This window comes from Lytechinus pictus, chromosome 3 (genome assembly GCF_037042905.1).
Source record: "Lytechinus pictus isolate F3 Inbred chromosome 3, Lp3.0, whole genome shotgun sequence".
Classification (NCBI taxonomy): Eukaryota; Metazoa; Echinodermata; class Echinoidea; order Temnopleuroida; family Toxopneustidae; genus Lytechinus; species Lytechinus pictus.
This window is the reverse complement of record NC_087247.1, coordinates 31163924-31183880: the sequence shown is the minus strand read 5'-3', so window position 1 is coordinate 31183880 and position 19957 is coordinate 31163924. Positions and strand designations below refer to the sequence as shown.

At 35.2% G+C, this 19957-nt stretch overlaps 1 protein-coding gene across 1 annotated transcript; it reads left to right on the top strand.

The window, feature by feature from the left end:
• Positions 1-4420: 4420 nt before the first annotated feature.
• LOC129257454 (AN1-type zinc finger protein 6-like) lies at positions 4421-17997 on the top strand. The gene is made up of 5 exons (XM_054895776.2): positions 4421-4718; positions 8210-8449; positions 10068-10229; positions 10677-10982; positions 11760-17997. Exons 3-5 carry the CDS (start codon positions 10076-10078, stop codon positions 11906-11908), a joined length of 609 nt encoding a protein of 202 aa, XP_054751751.1. The 5' UTR covers positions 4421-4718; positions 8210-8449; positions 10068-10075; the 3' UTR covers positions 11909-17997.
• Positions 17998-19957: the final 1960 nt, after the last annotated feature.

Here is a 19957-nt window from a genome sequence, read left to right as displayed (position 1 = left end):
TTGCACAATTTAACACTTAGTCCAATTAGACCAAATGGTATATGGACTAAATGGCTAGTGGACCAACTGGTTATTAGATGGAATGGCATTAGACTAAATGAAAATAGACCATGTGGTGAGTGGATGAAGTGATGGTAGACCAATTGATAGTAGACGAGTTGGCAATTGGACGAATTGGCATTAGACAAATTGGAAGTAAACCGTGCTGATGGGGGTAGAGAAATAGACGGGGGGGGGGGGGGGCAGGGGGGAGAAAGGGAGGGAAATAATGATGTAGTCTGCTGTGCAGCAAACCCTTCACTTGAGTTTAGTTGTCTGAATACACAGCCTACAATGGCTTGTGTACTGAAGGTTCTCACTCGAAACGGCACATTTGGTGCTTGTCTTTTGTGAATACCCACTTGTTGATCAAAGTTTCAATCAGGGTCTGTGCCAGCAGACTAAGAAACCAGGGTTCAGTGCCACTGAGGTAAAGAATAAAATGAGAAAAAAAAAATCTTTTTTTGTTCATCGTTAAATATCTGGAATAATGCCCATTTATGAAATTAATGATGGCGGGGCCAATGCACAAGAGGGGCTGCTAAGCTTGGAAAGTAGAGTTTAATCAATATTTTGTCATCAGATTTAACAACTTGGATAAAAACCACAGGTGTCTGACCGTTGCTATTATTGGCAGACTTTGTCAGATAAGACATATCCAGTAATTCATGGAAACTCCCCAGAATCCAGGGGGGCAGTGCAATATTATAAAGAGGAGTATGAACCAATATTAAGCAGCGAAGAGTGCCGGGGTACATGGGAGCAGGATAGATGTGTATTACATGGAAGGAGCCCCTACCATCTTGTGAACTAGATTAGTGTATACCCCCCCCCCCCCAATCTTAGGCTACCCTTAAATCATTCAAAAGGGGAGAAGAATCAGAGCAAATAGAACAACATGGAAAATGAGAAGGGAGACGAAAGTGATTTTCTTGAAGAAACTTTTGTGCAAAGTTTAAAGAGATGTCTTTTTTATCATTTCAAACGAATCTGCTGACTGCCTGCCATAGCATCAAACATGTTTTAAAAGCGGCCTCTGTGGCTGAACGTCAGTGAAAAGAAATGTGTATTGTAGTTGTAGTGTAGTTCTGCTGTCAGTCCAAATCCACACAGATTCAACACTATTTGGAAGATATTTTTATGTCAAATTATTCTCTTTCACCACCATATCTCCCGACTTACTGACTGAAGATGGCGTGAGGTAAGAGGTAGTACAAAGCCCGACTGCATATAGCTCAGTGCCGTAAGCTTGGCCAGAATCTGGACTTTTCTGTAGTGAAAATTTATTTCGCATAGTTATGAAAAAATTGGAAATGCAATACCGTTATTACTGTCAGCTTGTTATTCCTCTGTCACATTCCCCCTTTCTTATATTTTGATGGTCATATTAAGCATGTCACATCCAGGATCAGAAATGTTTTTTAGAAAAATTTGATTTCTCTTCGAATGACCCGCTTTAAAATTCAGAAAGGCCTACTTCCCTCAAAAGACCCTCAATTGACATTCTACTTAATTTGATATTCTTATTCACCTCCTCCTCCTCTTTTCTCCTCATTCTACTAATACTACTACTTCTTATTATTATTCATTTTCTTATTAATCTTCTCCCGCTCTTCTTCTTCTTCACCATCATCATCATCATCATTTTATTCTACTCCTTCTTCTTCTTCTTAATTTTTTCTTCTTATTCTTCATCATCATCACCAACTTCTTCTTCATTTCTTCATCATCATCATCTTCATCTTCTTCATTTCTTCATCATCATCATCTTCTTCTTCATCTTCTTCTTCTTCATTTCTTCTTCAAAATTGTTAATTACAAAATCTGTACCATCTGGTCAAAATAGCTAAAATTATAGCATCTATGCTAGTACTGTAGTTTGATATTCCCTCTTTCTTCTACATGCACTCCTTTAACCTAGGATAAGGCCTATTAATTTTTTAGTTATAGCTTTCCTTGTTTCATCCTTTTCTTACCCGCTCTTCTTCTTCTTCTCCCCCTCATTCTTCTTTTCTTCCCTCTTCCTCTTCTTCTTCCCCTCCTCCTTTTTTTTCTTCTTCCTCTTCTTCTTCATTTCTTCTTCTTCCTCTTCTTCACCATCATCATCTTCATCTTCTTCTACTCCTTCTTCTTAGGTGGGAAACTGTTCGAATCCCAATCACAACAGGTATACCCTTGGGCGAGGTATATTTTATTCCAATTGTCTAGTCTTTCGGAGGAGACTCTAAGCCGTCGGTCCTACCTACCTACCTACTCCTCTTTTCGTAAAGAGTAGGGAAGTTATCCCGGGAAAGTAGTTAACGTATTAATTTATTACTGATAATTACTAATTTATAATCCTGTTCCTTTGTAAAGTTGCATTAGGGTAATTTGTACTGTATTATAGTGACCTTTCCAGATTAACTGTCCGACACTTATATGACACGCATGTGTTGATAGTGTCTTAATTTTTTATCAATCAATCAATCTTCTTCATCATCATCTTCTTCATTTCTTCTTCATCATCATCATCTCAGTCTTCTTTTTCATGATCATCACCATCTTCTTCTTCATCTTCTTCTTCATCTTCTTCTCTTCTTCCTTTTCTTATTAATCTTCTCCCGCTACTACTATACCTCTTCCCTTTTCTTTCTTTCTTTCTTTCTCATCACCATCTTCTTCATCTTCTTCTTTTCTTCTCTCTTCCTCTTCTTCTTCCCCTCCTCCCGGCCCTCCTCCTCCTCCTTCTTCTTCTTCACTTCTTCTCTTCTTCCTTTTCTTATTAATCTTCTCCCGCTATACTACTACTACCTCTCCCCTTCTTTCTCTCTTTCTTTCTTTCCTAGTAAGATATTTTGAAAAGGAGGCATGTTTTGAGAATAATACTACAGCGGAATATAAAAACAGGGGCGGATATTTGGGAGACATGCAAGCCCGCTCAAAATGGTAGCTCAACTAGTACACGGACTCAGGAATTTCCCCAGTAATGAAAAAGGTCGTCTTGAACAATCGTTGTGATTTTGTGATGGGCGGGTATTTTTATATTTTAGTTTTGACGAGCTATATATAGCGGAGTATGTTCATAATGAAATATTTTATTTGATTTGATAGATTTTTCTTCTGCTTCGATAACAAATCATTGTGAAAGAAAAAGCGGGACGGTTAATTTCCTCTCTGACGCTATCAGAATGGGAACTTCCGGATACTTTTTTTGGTTTCCCAATTTGTACCAGCATTTTTCTTTTTGTAATGGGAATTAAAAGATGAATTTCTCTCCTATATGGGTTTTCCTTTATACTAAGAATGCCTTCATGTCAGTGCGCTTGATAAGCTTGAACCGAGAAAACAGGGTACAAAAATAGCAAGTAGCATGGTACTTAAAGGTCAAGTCCACCACAGAAAAATCATGAATTGAATAAATAGAGAAAAATCAAACTAGCAAAACGCTAAAAAAATCATCAAAAACGGATGAAAAATGAGAAATTTATAACATTTTAATTCTTCACATAACAGTTACATGCACATCTCAGTGACATGCAAATGAGACAGTCGATGATGTCCATCACTCACTATTTCTTTTGTTTTTTTAATGTTTGAATTATACAATATTTCATTTTTTACAGATCTGACAATACCGACCAACTTGACTGAACCATGTTTTATTAAACAATGCTATAATTCCACATTTTCAGGGAGGAATAATTCTTTGTTTCACTTGACAATGAGGAGAAAATTTGAATATTTCATATTTCATATAATAATATACAAAAGAAATAGTGAGTGAATGACATCATCAGTCTCCTCATTTACATGCCGACCAGGATTTGCATATAACTGTTTTGTGAAATTAAGCGAAACTTTAAAATGTCATAACTTCCTTATTTTACATCCGATTTTGATGAAATTATCAGCGTTATGCTTGTTGGATTTTTCTCTTTTTATTCAAATCAATTCATGGTTGGGGTGGACTTGTCCTTTAAAACGGGAAAGCTTAAAGTTAAAAATTGATAGAGGTATTTATTTTGAAAAGGAAAACAAAAATATGTATAGTCGCCTTTATTTTCTTTTCTCCCACCGAACACACTTCCTCCAATCCAGAGGGACGATTGCCCATCCCTCCAACTGCAGTCATGGGCATGTGTCACAGAACATGCCAATTTTGTGGAATCTTATCTGGGTCACTCGTTAGGAAATAGGTCATTTTGTGATAATCACCCAAGGGGGGGGGGGGTGAACTGGCCGATTTCCTCATTATCCTTCCTTTGGTGGAGAATGAGTAACAAGTATGACTGGGAGTGGGAGTAATGACTCACATTCAGTTGTTGGTTGTTCTCATCTACATGCCTCTTCCTATGATTATAATTCAGCCCTCTCGTGTTTGCTTACTCATTGTTGCTTGCTCATTGTTGTTGGCATTTAAAGGCCACACAGCTGATATACTGGTCCGGCGATTTGACCGACGAACCAGGAACCACATACTCATACTTCGACCCGATATTGCGATGAAATCAAATGACGTCACAAAGATTCGATGCATCATAACATGGTAACCAATGAGAGCACAGAAAGGCGGTCATATGGTATTACGTGTCTCGTAATTAACATAATAGATCAACACACAGTATACACACAGAACGAGCACAGGGAGGAAGAAACTGAGGCAAATCCCGACCCAAATCAACCGAATTTTCTCTTAATTGGTAAATATATACAACTTGTATTCGGCATTTATTTATTCAGAATTTATCATGCTATAATTTTGAAAGTTTTAATTGTCTTCTGTTTGAATGATTGGATGCAAATTTGATGGTTTTTATGTTTGTGTGGGGTACTGACACAGCATTTAGACGCCATTTTTACAATAGGTCAATGTAGAAAAATACGACGTCTCTGCGCGAGGATGGGGTCCCAATATTATTATTAATATCTGGAAAAACATCTTTTGCTCAGATCTGGTTTTCTTGACATGAATGCATGAAATATCTATGGGACATATGATTGTGAAATTTTGTTTTGTGCTTTATATTTACCAGACACAACGTAGTTTTAACAATTTATCTTGAATTTTGTTGATGTTTTCAGAAATTTGTAAAACATGAAATTATTGTTTCTGTGATGGGGGGGGGGGGGGGGGGTTGCCTACCTAAGCTAGGCTAAGTGCGACTGCATCGTTTTACCTAACACATTTTGAAAATTAAATCATTGCAAACATAATATTCTCACAAAATTCATTAAACTTCCACCATAAATACACAAATACATACAAAATATAAAGAAGTCTAGATAAAAAAATTTGCCTGAATATTTTCCTTTTTTTATGATATCGGCTTCCCATCGCGTCGCACCCCTCTTCGCATGTGAAATATTTTGGTCAGTCAAAAATGGTATTGTATTACCGAACGTGTGATCCCTGTGGGAAAAGTTGAGAAAACAACATAAACACTGATATTTGACCATGTTTTTTTTAGAATATGATTTTTATCTCTGACAATTTGTTTTTTGCAATTCTCAACATCTTTTTATTCAAGTTCTCTTTGGAAGGCTGTTGCAAAGTTTTTAGTGTATGAAATTATTTATGATGGATAATACAATCACGTACCGGTAGTATGTAGACCTAAGGCCTAAGCAGTTTCTGAAATTTCAGCGAACTGTTGAGTAGACTTTTACCCGGGATGTGAGGCTCGACATACATGTGGCCTGTGCAGTCCCCTTGTCTGCGCATCTGTGTTACATGTAGTAGATTGTAATCGTAGGAGACATGCAATGAACATAAGCTTGAATTATATCAATAAAAAACATCTGATTCAAAATGGTGAAAAAACGTTTGAAATGTTGGGAATTTTATCTCAAAAGGCCTCAATTTAAAACGCAGGCCCTTTCATAAAATTCCTTGAATTGTGTGTAAAATGGGGTTTTGAGAGGCCATGCTCTGAGGTTTTACCTAAGAAATTCATATTTTGCTCTGATATGAAATTTTAGCACACCACTCTAGCTAGCTCCTGACAATGTTATTAGGAACAAAACAGAATATATTGTGGAATTTCAATTTCTAAATAAATTCATGTTACTGTGTGTAGTTACCATTGGATGGCAAAGTTACCATAACTTTATAATTTTTGGGTGATACTTTCTGTATTGATCACTTGAGCAAATATATAGGACCAAACAAAGGTCACAAACTACATGTAGTTCTTTTAAAAATACTTTCAAATGTTTTAATCAGTCATACGTGTACATGAAGAAGTGATAGTACCAGTGACCTTCATACATGTAGATAAGTTAGTTCAGTTCATTTATTCATTTTATTTCTAAAATCAGTGAGTACAAATACATCAAATATACATATGAAATATATACATGTACCGTTACATTAGTAATAAAAAAAACATGCTAAACAAATTGAAGTAAATATATTCGAGCATAATTAGGCCTGGGTAATAATATAAAAATGAAGACGGAAGACCTAAAAGTAAAGCCGATAGTGTCCTTGTGAGGTAAGGTCTCAGGGAAATCAATGGCAACTTGAGTTCAGTGCATCTCCTCACATGGAGCTGACACATTCAGTACCAGCTTGATGGTGCTATGCTTGAAGAAGTCTGTGAAGAGAGTGATTTGGAAGTTATTGACTTTGAATTGGAATTCCACTCTATGTAGGAAGTGCTGTCCTGAAAACCAACCTTATCCTTGCAATGACCACATTATACACACTATTGTCTGGTTACCTCCAAACATTGGTGAGACCTATCCTTGAGTATGTGAATTTTATTTGGTACCCAAGGTACTACTGTATGTATGTGATCTTAAAGCCATAGAAAGTGCTCAGTGAAGTGCTATCATATAAGAACCATTCTTGAAAAATCTAGACTGTCTATGGTAGAGGCTTTGTATGAAGTTATCGTCTATTCAGTACAGAACTTGTTCAGAGGGGACATGATAGTTCAAGATCATTCATCTCATCACACATGAACAAAGACATAAGGGTATCTCAGTCATCAGCCATGCATAGAGTTGTGTATAATTTTATACAAACAGCTTTACATGTATGATACACCCCCTCATTCTGTTCAAACATGAATTGTTTTACATGTACATGTAATGTACGGTACCTGCCATTCCATACTGTACATAAACGTGTTCTTCACTATAATGGCAGGGCATGGCCTTGAAGGTACATCTACCCTCAGAGTAACCTACTGTCTTACATGTACATGTAAATGGGAAGTTTACCCTGACAAAAAGTTTGTTTTGAAAATACCAGACAAAAAATTATTGGTGAAGGTTTCAGGAAAATCAATCATAAAATTAGAAGGTTATTAGAATTACGAACAGCTGCCCAATATGTTGTGTTAAAATGCATGAATTTCAATTTTTAATGGCCCATGATGACTTAAATATTTTCTCTTTCACAAGCTTGTGTGAAATGATTTGTTGATTTGATATTAAAGCTCATTAAAAAGTTAAAAACAATTTTCAATTTTTAGAGAAAGTGACATTTCATTGATTTTTTTAAAATTTATTATGTACTGCCCCTATATGTCATGAATTAAAAAAAACTTCTTATAACTTTTTTAATCTTTGATGGATTTTCCTCAAACCCTCACTAATATTTTTCTTATATATTTATGAGAAACTTTTTGTCAGAATGAACTTCCCATTTCAGCCTGGCGCGCACTACACTATCCTTTGAGATCTGATTTTCAAAGGTACGTGTAATAGCATTTTATGTGAACATTCCAACCTATTAAAACTTAATGAATAAAGTTCTGAATAATGTTATAAATACTGAAATCATACTTCCAGTCTTATTTTTAGCTTCCCAGTAGGATTCAAAGCAAATTCAATTCCAAATTGAAATGGCATCACCATTGGCTGCGACTTGAGCCGATTTGGACTTCAGTCCAACTGCAGAGCTTGCAGAAAAAGCAGGATTTTTAGTTTGGTCATTCTAGCATTATGTCTAACTTCAAATTAAAATGATTTTACTACTTGGAACTTGCACATTTAATGCAAAAAGCAATGTTAAAAAATGTTGATATTAAAATGTGTCCTATTGGATCATTAGTGTGCTCTGGCCTTTAAAGGAAATGTGCATTTTAATAATAAATGTGTAAACATGTTCTTGCGAAGGCAATTTTGTTGGTAATGTTGTTAACATTTTGTTATATTTTTCAATTTGTTTTCATTTCTCCAGCTGCATTCAAGAACAAGTTCGGAACAAGTGAATGAAACAGATGAATGAATCATTGTCTTCACAAGAAATGTGTTTTTGAGTGGATCTTTCATTTACAAGAAGCCCAGTTTCCAACAAATTGATTGTTAATGACAAGCAAAATATAGTCTTGACTCCGGAGTGCATCGTGTACATGTACCTGTGCAGTAACCCAAGAAAGGGTCAATTGCATTTTGTCTCCAGGGATTTTTAACTAGACAGGTGAGTTTTGCAAGCAGGTAAAAAATTGATGTTAAAAATCAGACCTGGGGGTGTTACATGTATACAAAGATCTAAGTCATAAATTTCAGTTGTGTCAGTATATAATACAATGCATTACCGCATCGGTCACATCCTGTGCATGAGACGCTTACTGCCACCAATCAGATAACCTGTTTAATATCATGTGGGTGTTACTGTTGACATTTTAGTATGATTTAAGTTACACTTAACACCCCCCAGGGGCTGTTTCACAAAGAATTAAGTGTGACTTAAGTTGCATGTGGTATAGTAGCTCACCACCGCATTGGTCACATCATGTTAGAAAGATGCTCGCTAAGTACTGCTAAAACAATGAGATTGCATGTTAAATATCATGTGCGCATCAACATTTAAGCATGAATTTAATTTACTTCTAAATCTTGAATCTGTTAAACATCCCCCTGATTACCCCTTCATGCATTTGAGATACATGCTCTCATATAAGCCCATTTTTAATCCCACATGTATATACATGTACATGTGATGTATTAAAGTAATAAAATGCATATTTAAAGAAATTTTTATTCACCTACATCAAATTTACCCATCATGACAAAGCCTGGATGTGTGTACACATGACAACAAGACTGTATTAGCATACATGTTGATTTTGTTATCCATGTAATCCATGTACATGTATGTGATTTACAAGGCAAAATAATATACATTATATACATGTAAAGGTTAATATTCTTAGACTACAGTGTATGTTATGGTATCAGCAAAAGAGGCTAAGATTTTGAGTTTTGAAAGTTCCTATTCCATGAAACTGGGACATGATTGTTATGATTATCAGGTACACAATCAACAATCATATGAGAAGAAATTTCAGGTCTCTGGGTCAAATTCAACTTCAGGTCATTTTAGGTCAATAAATTTTTATAGAAAATGAGATTTTATGATAAGTCCAAAAGCTTTTATATACAATAAAAAAAACATGTGAAAAGTATAGGAAAGGAAATGAATCTCAAATTTTAGGGGCTATTTCTTTTTCTTTTTTTGCAATGGGGCAGTTGCTGAATGAGCTACATGTATTTCTTAAGGGAGATTTCTTGTGAAAATGAACAATTATGCAGTAAATGCAAATATCATTCTGCCATAGAAAGATTATTGATTTTCTAGTTCTTCTTGAATGTTGTTTGTGGCAGATCTTGGGGCAACTCTTTAATAGATGGTCGCCCCAAAGCATGTAATTTGGAGAAGTCTACAGGCAATTTGGGCTGTCTAGAGGATAACATGGCCTGTACCCTTATGTATTTTCTATGCTATTTGAGAAGTGTATATTCACATGGTTCACAAAGTAAAACTAAATCAGTTACGAGCCCATTTCTTTCTTTTCTTAGTAATAGTATGTAGAATATGGATTATATCTGTATACCCTCATGTTACAATAAATGGTAATACTGTAAATTATGTTTGTATGCATGTAATTTATATTTAATGCCAACCTAAAAATTCCAATATGTACATGTACCAAGAAATTCATCATACCGGTATTTGAATATGAATCTAAAGTTTTATAATTTTCATGTGTAATACAGAAATCATTATGAACATTTTTTATTTTATTCTCGTGCAGATACGGTTATGATGGATAGTAGCAATGGTAGTAAAGAGATGCAGGCGAATCTCTGCCGGAACGGATGTGGCTTCTACGGAAGCGCTGCAACAGAGGGAATGTGCTCTAAATGTCATAAGGATTATATGAGGAAAAAACAGAATTCACCTGTCCAACCTCTTGGTAAATGAATGCTTTATCTCTTTATTTGAATGATTACCCCAGTTGTATTGTTTTTTTCAATTTTTTTGTCCAACCATTTCTTTCTCAAAGGAGTTGGCATTTGAGTATTAAAATGTGTTACTCTTGGGGAAGATGTGATATACATGTAAGTTATTTTTCAATTTATGAGGGAATCAAAGGGGTTTGTCCTGTTATAACTGTAGTGATTTGCAAACTTAATGGAAGTAATTTCATACTTGTATTTTCACCTTCTGCGCTTGATGAATGGGCAGCGATCCCAGGGATGGGGTTGGGTATGACATGTCACCCCCCCCCCCTCGAATTTCAAATTTTGTATGGCAGCCTACTGGAGAGGACCATGTTCTTCCACCTTCCCCTAGAAGGACCAAAAATCTCACGAAATCACCATGCATAGTTTCATGGCATAATTTTCCGTCTTGTTTTCAGTGTCTAGTAATACAACAAGTGCAAACTCATCGACACAAACACCAAGCACCATAGCACCGGAAGCCTCTCTCGCCACTGCGACAACTACCACCACCGCTACAACGGTCACTTCCATCGCCCCTGCAAACGAACGGGTAGAGGCACCAGAAGAAGAGGAGTGCAGCTCACCGACAAAGTCCGACTCGCAACCCCAGGGAGGCGCCTCACCGTCAGTATCAGACTCGCAAGATTCAAGTGATGGAAATGAGAAGGGCAAGAAAAAGAGAAATAGATGTCACACATGCCGTAAAAAGGTTGGCCTTACAGGTAAGGCAAATGTGTCTTTTTCCAAAATTCGTACTTAGTCCCTAAGGGTAGTTTATCAATTTTTATGCCTCTGCCCACTGCAGGTGGTTGCTGGAGGCATTATGGTTTCAGGTCGTCCGTCCAACAGTCCGTTTTTCGTTTTCGCGGTAACTGAAGGACTGTTGGGAGGATCAACTTCAAACTTGGCTTAGTTGGTTCGTGTATGCAAGTTTTAGTGCTAATCTGATGAGATTTTAGGGTCACAGGTCGTTATTTGAATTTTTTAGAAGTATAATAATTGATCTGGCAATGGTGACTGCAGTCAAGACTTCATCTCTTATCTGATCATCACATCCTACAAAGCAAACCATGAATTAGAAGAACTTTGTGTACTTTTAAAGATAGGATGAACTTTTAAACTTGTAAACTGGATTTGCAAAATGGGGCAATTCACGGTCATCAACTATTAAAAATTGTTATTTGTTTTTATAAAGCAAGAATATAATGTCTTGGAGTGCAGCGTATGGAGATACAATTAATATTTACAGTTAATCATATCTTTATTTTTGCAGTTAATCATAACTTTATATGTATACAATTGATATTTACAATAGTTATTATACAAGTTCATGGTTCACTATATATTTAGGTTTACAGTTCAGCTTAATTATACAATTGATATGTTTCACATTTTGATTATCTAGTAAGCACCATCTCATTGCCTGGATTACTGTTCAACAATATCATTCAATATATTTCATTTATCATATCATTTTTTGTGTTGTTCATTTTTTTCAGGTTTCGAGTGTCGATGTGGAGGCCTCTACTGCAGTATACACCGCTACTCAGACAAACACAATTGTTCATTTGACTACCGCTCACATGGCCAAGAGGAAATTAGGAAAAATAATCCAGTAGTAGTTGGAGAAAAAATCCAGAAGCTGTAGCGGTCAAGAGTCATTTTATCATAGATATTTTATTCATGTATTTGATGGGTGTACCTGTTGCTGGTAGTTTGTGTGGGAGGGTATTATTATATTTGCCACAACGCAAACATTGATCATTTGTTATACTTGTATGTGTGTACATTTGTTGTTGATTTTTTTAATCATGGTCCCGCGTTTTTTTAATAGGGACTGCATGGTAGGCTTTACATTGGGTATATATATACATTTGAAAATGCTTTCAAGAGTTACTACTACTACTAGTCAATCTTCCAACGTGGTGTTTAAAGCTGTATTGATAAACCAAAATATAGACAGATTTGGGTCATATCTGCTTGGACATTTGAAGGCATCGATTAAAGCCTCCAACATGTAGCTTTGATATTTATCCACTGTAGTGCCACGAGAAGCTAGCGTGACTTCTGTTACTGTAGTATGGACAAACTGATTTTTTTCATATCTCTTTACCTGTAATTTTTTTTAAGTCAAGTGTCATGACTACCATCAGGTGCTGCTATATTAAATTCTGAACAATATAGACAAGATACTATACAAAGGTGCATAAGCATATATTGTATGGTCCTTCTCTGCATTTATGTGTTAGACTTGAGCATTTTATAATTGGAGTGCTTTCTTTAAGTTATGCCTGTTCAGTTTAATTAAAATTGTATTTTCACATATACAGTGCAACTGTAAATCATATCTAATTCAAATTTCCACTAAATTACTTTATATATGCATTTTAAAATACATGTATATTAGTTTAATTGCCTTGTTTCACCAAATGTACTCCAGCTTTTCAAGCATAAAAGGAGTTTTTGCTCTTTTTTTTTTTTTGGGGGGGGGGATTTTAAAATTGTATTATGCTCAAATCTAAATTAGTGTCCAATCCGATCATGTATGGTGTGATTCAGATTCAATATCTAGTTTTTATAGATGATTTGGGAAACCGCATTATTCAAAGCAAGGTTTAGGACATTTCATAATGATTAAGAACATCAGGAATTTGAAGTGTTTTTGCCTTTATATTTAAAGCATTTTTATTTGAATTAGCATTTTATCGAAACATATTATTATAGGGCTAACATGAGTGATGTGGAGGTAGTACTGAGCTTATTACATGCACATAATGGCTCTCCTTTTTTAAATGATAAAACAGAGAATGCAAAAATAGTTTCATAAGGAGACTGCTTTGTATTATTGGTAAGTTATTGTACTTGATATATAATATTCATATCATAATTGTTGGAAGAAATCATTTTGTTTTTGTAATTGTGCTTAATTAAGGAAGTTAATTTTTGTGAGCTGTTAGGAATTCAAAAAATCCCTGCTCCTGATTTTGGAATCATCATTATGTTCCTTTAAAAAATATGAAATATTTCTTTTATACCGTGATTGGCCCCCTCCGTATTAATATTCTGAGGGCTATTTAATTGTATTAATTATACTGCAGCGTGTTCTTAAAGCGAAGGCAAATGACATGTATGACAAGAATGCCATGATTTTATTTTATGTTCCAATCCTGGAACTGTATAAACTCTCATATTATTCATGTTATCATTGATACACAAAAGAAAGTAAGAAAAGTCATAAATTAATCAAATATACATGTAGTATTGATTTGAGTATGAATATCCCTTGCCCTCAGTTAATATATTTTTTCCCTATACTCGCAGCTCCCCCATTGCCCCTTCCCTGTGATGTCTCTCTTTATCTTTGTTCAATTTTAAACCCTTTACTATCGATAAAGTTTTAGTGCCCACTCTCTGCAATGTTACCATTATAAAAATTAAAAAAAAACTTTCAGAAAACTATGTACGAACATTTAATTTAAGAAATGCTGTCCCGTTTTTATTGAGAAGTGGTTTAATAACAAAAAAGAAAAATTGAGAAATTCTCGGGGAACTATCCTTAATTACTTCAGGCATTTTCATTGTCAATTTTACCCATATATGACATTTTGCACCACACATTTCATACAACTTGCGATTATTTTTTAATTTCATGTGATTCAAATTCAAATTTTGACAATTCAATCACCTTTTAGCAAAACTTTATTTGGGCTTTAGGCTTTCCCTAAAACTTGCTGTTTATTCCTTCTACAGAGGTCTAACCTATGAATGTTAAGTTATTTAGACTAATGAAAATGAAAAGATTTCTTAGAATGCTAAGGATTGAGTGTGGTTGAGTATATACTATTGTGAATGCCAAATATTACTCTGTGTAATGCTCTCTTACCCCCCCTCCAGCTTCATATATGCTAATTGCAAAATAAGGTGTACACCTTATAAACAATAGGTTAGCCTCTTTATCAAGTATATGTGCTTTCCTTTATTTGGTAGCCACTTGAAACCCTCAACTTAGTTTAAGAAATGAAATATAACCAGTTACTGAAAGCATAATGTAGATTTCTTCTTTATCTTATTGTTAAATTCTGATATTTCCCTTCTTGCATTTTAGTCATTTTGATAATAAGATATTTTAAGCTTGAAAAGGGCACAGGAAATTTGCTTAAATATACAACTAATTATAATAAGGAAAGGCAAGAAATACCCCCAACGTTCTAAAAATTTCGTGCTGAATATTTTTTTTCAAAAATCATTTGGTCACCAATATATATTTATACAGTATATGTATTCTCACTTTTACTTATATTCGATACTCGATATATTCTTCATTTCTTCTCAAAAGAAATAGTTCAAACAATGTAGCAATTAGGTGAAAAAGAAAAATCACAAACACCAGGTCCCTATTAGGAGGGTTTAGATTTTTAATACAACATTTATGACATGGAATCTTGCGAAAATATAGATCCAGCAGATATTGTGTGGCACCTCACTAAATTACCCTTTAATAGAATCTTTGTTAAGAAATGCCTAACAGATCTGTTTATTCTGATTTTCCTCTTTTCTGAAGTGTTTGAAGCATTAGAGTTACATGTACATGCAGTGTGTTATCCAAGCCGCATAGATTCAGGTATTTTTACAAAGATTGAAATGAAGAGTAATGATTATAGAAAAATGGGATTGCTCAATTTAGTACTATCTATTATACTCGCAAAGAAAAACTTCACTTATTGCTTCACAGAATAGCGTCATGTTTTAGATACATTTACGTTACGCGATTGTCAGATTTCTAAAAATGTTTTATCTGTTTAGTGTAATCTCACTTTTTCATTAAGTACAGTATTCTTTTCCTTTATATTAGGATCTATCATCTAGCCAGAACGTACATGTACATGCCCAAATCATCATTAGGACTATTCTTGGTCATGTATGTGATTGAAATTATGACAAATCTTGATTTTAATTAGTTATGAATTATTGTATTTAGAGATCTAGTTATTCAAAGGTTATATAACATTAACATGTTTAGTCAGCAATCATTTATAATTATTTTTTGCTGTTTCCAATATGCAGGTTCAAGGTCAGAGGTCAAAAGAAGTGGGTCTCGTGTGTGACTTCACACAGAAGCATGACTTTGAAAGTTTAATTTCAAAATGAAATTAAACTTTCAAAATCATAATTAGTTATAAATCTCTAGAATTTTTAGAGTTATATCTAATTAAAGTCAAGATTTTTCATAATTTCGGCCACACACATGACCAAGATTGGCCCATTAAATAATTGCCAAGCATGTACTCAAAGAAATTTGGCATTGTATCACCCATTGCAGTCGCAAGCCGAAACAAAACAAAAAAATATCACAAGAAGGCACTCCCAAAGTAATATGTAATGCATGCAACACTTTGGTGCGCTCTGTCATTATTATGCTAATTTATCACTTGGTCTTTTGGGATTTCACCGCTATACATAGTGAATTATTTGATGGTCAGAATAACCAATCTTTTTTAACCTCTCAGAGATAACTTTGTCCACACTTTTCCAGTTTTTGTTCTGTAGAACCGATGAACGTAATATGCTTAGCCCGATGTTGATAAGATAGCTAAATGTGAAATAGCCCTTTAAGAGTACCTTATTGAAGGAATTAGGTGGTTCTGAGACTCTCCCACCCTATCCAGTAAATCAGATCTATGGAAAACAAAATATCAGCAGTTTTGATACTCCCGCTACAGTGACACCAGTGAAACTGACTCCAAACCGAATGATGTTATGTCATTGGTGCTGGGACATTACTTCCTCAATGCCAAAGGGTGAATCCACTCTGACCTCAAGTTGGTTTTGATAACAGCAGAAAATGAAACATTAATTGATGTTTGGCGAAAATCCTTCAAATAACAGCAAAATCAATAGATATGGACTTTGATTTTGTGATGTCACATGCAATACGCGCCTCGCCCTGCATCCGTAAATTCCACGAGGAACTGTGGATTATCTTTAAAAATAGATGTTATCTCTGCATTCAGTATTTAATCAGATGCATTATTTCAATGACAACAAATTAATTGTAATTAACTTTTTGAACAATGAATACATTCCCATTTATGGAATTGATAAAACATGACATACTTGGGTTGAGGTGCGCATATTTATAAATGTAAAAAAAATGTAACTTTTTAAAATGGATTTTTACAAAATGTATAATTGATGTTTTATTTTCTCTGCTTTAATGAAACCACCTTGATGTCAGAGTAGTCTTTCCCTTTCAGACCCTTAATATACTATCTTTCTCTTCATGTCATTGATGAAGAAATTAATCTTCATATTCTCACTTTCTTATCACTGCTAAAACTAATGCTCCTTTAGCTTGTACTGTTTTTTAATAAATGCACATATTCCGCACCTGGGGATTTGAAGTGCCCGCTTCTTTTTATATTCTCTGTTCATGAAACGGGCCTCCGTCTCTGGGTACCTTCCCAGATTTATCGGCAACGTCACTTCGAATCTTCAGGTTATAATTTGTGATGAACAACTAATTTTAATGTTTATGCTGGTACGTTGTATTTTTTGAGAGCCTTCTTTTTGATAAATTATGGTTTGCTATTATCAGATTTTTAACGATATTTCTTACTGAGCCATGTTTGTATTTAAGTGAATATATATTAATGTGTAATATTAGTTGCAATTGCCTTATAACATGCATAGGAGTTTTTTTGTTAGAATATGCTTTATTGACATACCTACGATGAGTGATTCTTAGAGGAAACCCCCAACAGGGTGCGACAAATTGAAGTGATGACCGAAAGACTTTATCAATTATTGATACTCTAAATTGAATGGACTTGTATCATTATGGATACTTTCTTCTACAAAACTATTCAAAATACCCAGACATTGAGGCAAGTCTTGGATTATTTGGAGAAAAAAAATGGTCCCATCTTGCCTCCCATTAATAACAAGGCCAGTAAAGAAAGAGGACAGTCACTTGAAAACCGACTCTGGACCGAGGTATTCTGTTATTTTAAGTGGTATATCATTGGTTGGTTCGGAGTCGGTTTTGTTGGTGCGATTGTAGCATCAGCGAACTCGTGCCCCCCAAAACGAACATCTCTTTTATTTAATTGGACATTACTGGTCATTTGCACTCACTTTGCCTATTGAATATGATAATGTTAGTACAGTGACCATGTCGTCCTTGTCTGCAGGTAATTCATACGCATACCAAAATGATGATCGAAGAGGGAGTGATAGGATGATGAGCTTTAATTTGATATCTCTCATCCATCGTCATATCGTGTTGACATCCAGTGAAGACAAAAAAAGATATTTCAATTCAGTTTATTACAATGTGCAATTATACTTGAGCATATATATTAACAGTAGTAACGACAACAAAAATATGGTGTATTCAAAACAAAATTTTGAAAATGTTCTTATTGTTCAATAGCTCTTCTAAATCATCTTTAATTGGTTTCAGTCTTTTGTGTCCAGAATTGTCGTATCCTGCTTTAGTAAGTTGCTATTTATGTAATGCATATGATTATCTTGTTTTCCTCCTAATGAATAATATATGGCATACAGGTTACTTGTGTGCTGTTGAAGATTGTTGCATGATATATTACTCCTCCTTTATAACAAAGTATGAATTATTCTAGAAAGAAGCAAGTATGGGAATGCTTTTATTGATTTTCTTTTCTTCCATCAATGCTGTAATGTATGGGATATTAAATTAAGTATACTTCATCAACTATATATGCCTCGTTTGATTGCCTTTAATGACCGTCTTTCTTTCCTCATAAAAGAACCCACTGAACTAGTAATATTGAATAAATCAGACTAGTCGTATTGTAAAATATTCCCCAGGGGAAGTGTTTCAGCAATATGTGTCACCCAACAATTTGTCAGATCTGACATTTTTCTTTGATTTTGATTGCCTGAGACGCACTGTTAATATGATAACTGTCAGATAAAAAAATGACTTGTGAAATGAAAACATTTTCTAAGTCCTTGAATAAAATGTTCCCAAGATTCCATTCCTAGACCCCGGCACACAAAGGCGGTGGCCGGATTGCAAATATGAAAAACCAATTTTGATTGGTTCCTGGTCAGTGTTCCTTACAGAATGTGCATACAACAGTGATTTTGATTAGCCATTTCCATTAAAGGGATTACTTGTGAATGTTCATGGAACCGAGGTGAATGTTCATGGAACCGAGGAAAATGATCAGGGTAGCGTTCAATCAACATTTGTCATCTTAGTAGTAGTAGTAGTAGTACAGGGGCCGATTGCACGAAAGGGTCTTTCCAAGGACCGTCTTTCGTGTCGCCCATCTTTTATGATACGCCATGTGAAACGCATTTCAAATAAATTATCTGCAAATATATTTTATTTGTCCGTTAAAATAAACAAAATATTTGTTTATAAAATGATGTGATATCTCATGAAATTGTATAAAATTTGATTTAAAAGCAAGCTTACGAATTTTATTTGTTTATCATAAATTTCAGAAACACCCCGCTTATAGCGCATCATAAAAGATGGGCGACACGAAGGACGGTCCTTGGAAAGACCCTTTCGTGCAATCGGCCCCTGGGTGAAAATAATAATTTGAACAGACAAAACACTGACCATTTCCCGGGGGGGGGGGGGGGGGCACTCGATCACAAAAGTGGTAGGTATGTTCTGCGGGCGAGACAAAAAACGGGGGCTGTGGAACGGGCTTCAGAACTACAAATGTTTGTGAAAAGGGGGGTCCTTGGAATGGTTCGCTGTGTGTGAGTGCGTATGCATCCCTATGGAAGGGCATACATGCATGCAGCTAGCCAGGCCGCATGGGTGCTGAGTGCACTTGCGCAGAGGCGATGGTCGGACAGCACTCTGCGGGTTGCTTTTCACCAAAAATGCAACTCATTGTAGCGGATCAATGCAGACGGAACGGCGTAACGAAAAATATGGGAAGCTTTGGAATGGATTTCTTTGTTCTTTTTCTAAAAAAAAAAAAATGCTATGCTTTGGAACGGAAAAAGTGTAAAAATGTGGCGGCACATACCCACCATGCATTTATATACTGAGTGCCTGCCCCCCCCCCCCCCCCCCCGGGACAATTTTATCAAAATAGGACAAGGAATAACCAACTTATGACATTTTAAAGCTTTGCAAAATTAAAGTGAGTTTTATGCATATTTAAATCAGAACTTGAGGGATGATTTACATGGAATTAAGTCTGACTTTACATTAATACTTCACGTACAGCATGTATCTAATTGATCACCATCCAGTAAAACAGACATATTAGTCACAAAATATGACACACAAGAGTATAAATAAAGCATTATCACTTACAATTTGGCACCACAGAGACAGGAAATAACATGTTGAACTGTGCCACATAGCACCACTCCCTGTTCCTTGTCTAAATAGACACCTTCAGTTTCTACCAGACCTCTCTCTCCAAACTCAAATGCCAGAGTGAGCCGTCTTGTTCGTGCATTTCAAGTAGTACTCTCAAAATTTCAAAGAGTTTGCAATGTCACACCTGACACAAATAATTCTTCTATACATTTAAATCATTCCATGGGCTCACAAATGAAGTTATCTAATTTGAATAAATTCCTCATGCCTTTTGATCTTTCTGTTTTTTATTTATTGTTTCCTTATGTTCCATGCGAAAATAAGGATGGATCCTTTCCCCATATCTGCATTTTTTATAAA